The following is a 4,334-nucleotide window of genomic DNA, read 5'->3' as shown; positions in this document are numbered from 1 at the left end:
GTTGTTATACCATTATTTATTTCATAACGTTTTGCAAGAAAAAAATCAGAAAATTTAAACAATATTGTCTTTAACCAGAGGCAATTTCATTAAAATATGCAACTTGCACAAACACATATAAGCACTCCTGCAAATGACTGAAATTTTGGTTTAGATATACAGTAATTTCCAAATATCTGGATGATATGACAAATCATTCTGAACAATATGATGGCTGAAACAAATGGGAGATCACTGAAAGTGAGGAAACCAAAAAGCTGAAATACATGGAATGGCCCTGCATGGGTCGTACAGGTGGTCAGCCAGACTGTATAAAATGTGACAGGGTTTAAGTCACAGAGAAAGACTAGTGAGGTTCTAAGTCTTCTTTGTAAGGAAATAAATGGTTGAGGTCAATATGATATGAATAGGGAGGGCAGACACAGTTTTTAAAAAGAATTTATTTTAAGAAGTTGGAGAAATAGTGAAGTAATGGTAGAGTACTATAAAGGACCTGAATACTGATCTGAATTTCAGATAGCTCATAAGAGACACTGTTTGACTGGTCTGAATGTTTATGGCAAACTTCCTCCTAATCAGATTATTAAAATAAATTATTCAATTTTTCATTTATGTGATATGTTTCAGGAATCAAACATAGAAGAAATCTTCTCTCATTTTCCCTCACTACAGAGATAAATATAAATGATAGAAGAGTAGCTGTCAACTACTTATTTTTCATATAGGACATCTGGACTCCAGAATCTGTAATTCCACCAGTGGCATGTCACATAATAAACTAACAGTGTATACTCTATTGTGCTGTAATAATGATATAAGTATCTCCTGATTTAAAACAAATACTTAATACATACATAGGGAGGCTACAGTTTATGTTATAAAGGTTTGCTCCTCATATTATGTTTAAATAGTTATCTTTCTTAAAGATCTAATTATAGAGAGGAAAGGTGAAGTAACAGATCTAAGGTATATTAAGACCTGCTGACCAGCTGGGGACACAGGGAAAGTTTAGTTTCACTTGTGAAATTAGTTTATTTAATATGTCTTTCAATACCATTAATTAAAATATTTATATGATTTTTGTTAAATGTAACCTTTGGTTCTTTAGCATATGAACCAAATTATTCATTCTTTTACTTTCTCAATGTTATAACATAAACATATGTGTGATATATGTCTTATATTATACACAGTAGGCTAAAAACATCAAAGTAGTTCTATAAAAAAAGGCATAAACTTATGTTTTTGTTCTCTTCTCTTTCCATGACTAAGCACCACATATTGAGTTTAAAAGTGTTACCATACTAAGATAAATGGAATATTTTCTAGAGATCTTAAATAAATTCTACTAATGATAATTACCCTGATTTATTCTGAAGAATGTTTATGTTTACCTTCTAATGCTCCAGATAATAATAAGAAAATGATAGATATTTACATTAGTCACTTATTTACTATACTATTCATTCTTAGGAAAGCTACTTACTAGTAGCTTTTCCCATGTTGACTTTGTTTATAATTACGAATATTTTAAGATAGTATGTATAGCCAGTACATATACTTGCAAGAGTGTGAAGGGAATGACTTGGAATTCAAGTTTTTTCCATGAATTAAACTGTACACAAGAACCTAGCAGCTTTGGAGGAAATTCAGCTGACTTTTGCTTTAATGCACCCAGAAGATTTCAGGTCAATACTTAGCATTAATGTTTTAATTGATAATTAACATCACTAACATTGGAACCGAGGATCAGCATCTTGCTGTTTAAGAGAGAGCTCTTTGGTTGAGGAGGTCATTACACAGGAGAGCACAAACATTGGAAAGAGTAAACACAAATCATTAGTTTCCTTGAGCAAGGACGCAGTAAACACTTGAATTGGTGGTCACTTATAATGCGTTTCTAGAGCCAGTAACTCTGGCAACAGTACACTTTGGATTTATAGTGGAGCAAACAAGTAGCAGTGACTTTGAAATCAAAGTATAAAAGAACCAAAGAAAAATTCTAGTTCTTAAAGATGTGTGCCTCATTACAAGGATTTATAGACTTCCACTCAGTGCCAAAGCAGGATGCCCTCTTGCAACCAGCCCCGACTGCCCTTGAATTGCTCTTCCTAAAAAATCATTTGAAAAAAACCAAATACATTTTAGCCTGGGTTATAAAAAGTACTTTATTTAGTTCCTGTCTGGAAAATTCAAACCAATCTATTCCCATCCTGAACAATGTAGACAAAGGCTACCTTTCCCTTTTGGTAAAAAATGAAATTTAAAATATGCGTTCTGCTTTCTGTCCGCTTACGATGTCGCCAAAAGTTCAATCACTTCTCCAAATGTTGCCAAACTTTTCCCGGTAAGATCCCCGGTATCAACCAGCATCCCCACCTCTTCCATCTTCAAAGGAGGATCACTCCAAACAACTCCTCATGAGAGATGACACATCTTAGAGAGAGGAGGAATTCGTAAAGAAAATTGCCTTTCCCACACATAAACTCCTCTTCTTCCTCTTTTCATGGAAAAGTGAGGAGGGGAAAAAAGAACAGTCTGCAAATAAAAAGTACTCACTGTCCCCTGTTTCCCTTTGTATCGTTGGACTCACTGTCCCCTGTTTCCCTTTGTATCGTTGGACCCTGGAGTGGGCTCTGCCAACCAAGAGCCGTCGGCTCTGTCCCGGGTCAGCTTTCCCCCTTGGTCTGGGCCAGGAACAGAATCAGAACGCCGAGAGGTCTCCTCGGCTCCGCTCTCCACGCCGGGCCTGGCCGGGGGTCCCTTGCTGGGCTGTGAGGAAGGGCTCTTGTGGAAGCAAAGTTTGAAAAGGCCCAGTACTGTCATGGTCAAGATCACCAGCACGACTATGGCGATGGCCACAAGAATGAAGACCACGGTGGACGAGTCGAATACCTGGGAGACAGCCGGGGAAGAAGTGGAATTAAACAGAGGAGTTGTTCGTCCTGCGGAGGGGGCAGTGGCCTTTGGCTTGGCGGCTTGAGAAGTCACCTGAAGGACAGATGTCGTGCTCTGTGCTCCCCACCGGGGCATCTTGGGACTTGACGTCGTAGAACCGCCTTGTCCCGGAGCCCCGGGCATCTCTCCAAGCTCCCGGTGGACGCTGGGCGACTCAGGTCTCTTGGGCACGGGGCTTGTTGTGCTGGACGGCTGCCGTGGGCCGGGCATCTGGGTCCCTCCTGGAGTTGGCCGCCGTCCTGCCCCGCCGGTCTCACAAGAGCGTCCGTCTTTTCCCAGCGCGAAGCCCTCGGCACACTCGCAGCTGAAGCGTCCCGAGTCGTCTAGACAATCTGCGAGCTGCGCGCATTTGCCGGCTCGTCGGTAGGGCCCGGGGCAGGGACAGAGTGGAGTCCCCGGGGCGATCCCGTCCCAGCGCCAGCCTCCCCGGTTTGCGATGCAGGTGGCTGTCACGGAGAGCTGCCCGGGGCAGAGGGCACTCACCTGGGTTCCGGGCGGACTGAAGTCCAGCGCCGCGCTGTGCAGCTGGAAGGGCGCGCGGTAGCTCAAGTTCGAGGCGGCCCCGGGGCGCGGCGCGGGGCACAGACCCTCAAACTGGTACTTGCACAGGTAGCCATCGGCGCGCAGGTGGCACCGCATCTCCTTCCAGCCGGCGGCTTCCACCCCCCGGGTGGCCTGAAGCCCGGCACACTTGCGCGCCGTGCAGGAGCGCTGGGGCTCCTCCACCCACCGCAGCGTGTCGCCCTCGGAGTCGCCGACGTCCGACGACAACCAGGAGAAGCCCCGCAGAGGCTCCTGGTCCAGGGTGCAGTTGGAGCGCCCGCGCTCCAGGGCCACCCAAAACAGCAAGTCTTTGGAGCCCCCTCCAGGCCCGGGGCCCGCCCGCAGCAGCTCGAGCACCGCGCGCAGCTCGGCGCCCCCGCGCACCGTGCTCAGCGCCCCGCCGCGCAAGTTGCAGGCCTCCTGGGCCGCCGCCCGCTTGATGGTCGCGTGGTGCAGGCTGTAGCAGGCCCCCGAGGCCGAGCAGCCTGCGCGGTCGGCCGTGGGGTGCTCGGCACCCCCCGGCGGGGTCCAAAACGCCTGCCAGAAGAGGCACAGGGCGAGCGCCGGCCTCATGGTGCAGGCACAGCTCTCCCCAACTTAGATCTGGCCGGCCCGAGGGCGCGGAGCTGTCCCCAGACGCGGTCACCGCCCCCTCCAGCTGGGTCTCCCCCCTCCTGCCCGCCCCGCTCCCGCCGGGCCCCCTCAGTGCCAAGAATTTCCATCAGGGTCCTGGCGGCCAACAGCTTCCCTTAGGCCGCGACAGGAAACGAGCCGGAGCTCTGCCAGGCCCCGCGCAGTTCTGCTTTACTCTGGGGTCAGGAACACAGCTGGTG

At 47.6% G+C, this 4,334-nt stretch overlaps 1 protein-coding gene across 1 annotated transcript; it reads right to left on the bottom strand.

Annotated features, from left to right (window-relative positions):
* Window positions 1-2,149: 2,149 nt before the first annotated feature.
* CLEC14A (C-type lectin domain containing 14A) lies at window positions 2,150-4,103 on the bottom strand. Its single transcript, XM_004612166.2, has one exon. It carries the CDS (start codon window positions 4,072-4,074, stop codon window positions 2,590-2,592), a length of 1,485 nt encoding a protein of 494 aa, XP_004612223.2. The 5' UTR covers window positions 4,075-4,103; the 3' UTR covers window positions 2,150-2,589.
* Between the last annotated feature and the right edge of the window lie 231 nt (window positions 4,104-4,334).

This window comes from Sorex araneus, chromosome 3 (genome assembly GCF_027595985.1).
Source record: "Sorex araneus isolate mSorAra2 chromosome 3, mSorAra2.pri, whole genome shotgun sequence".
Classification (NCBI taxonomy): domain Eukaryota; kingdom Metazoa; phylum Chordata; class Mammalia; order Eulipotyphla; family Soricidae; genus Sorex; species Sorex araneus.
This window is presented reverse-complemented; position numbering and strand designations above follow the sequence as displayed.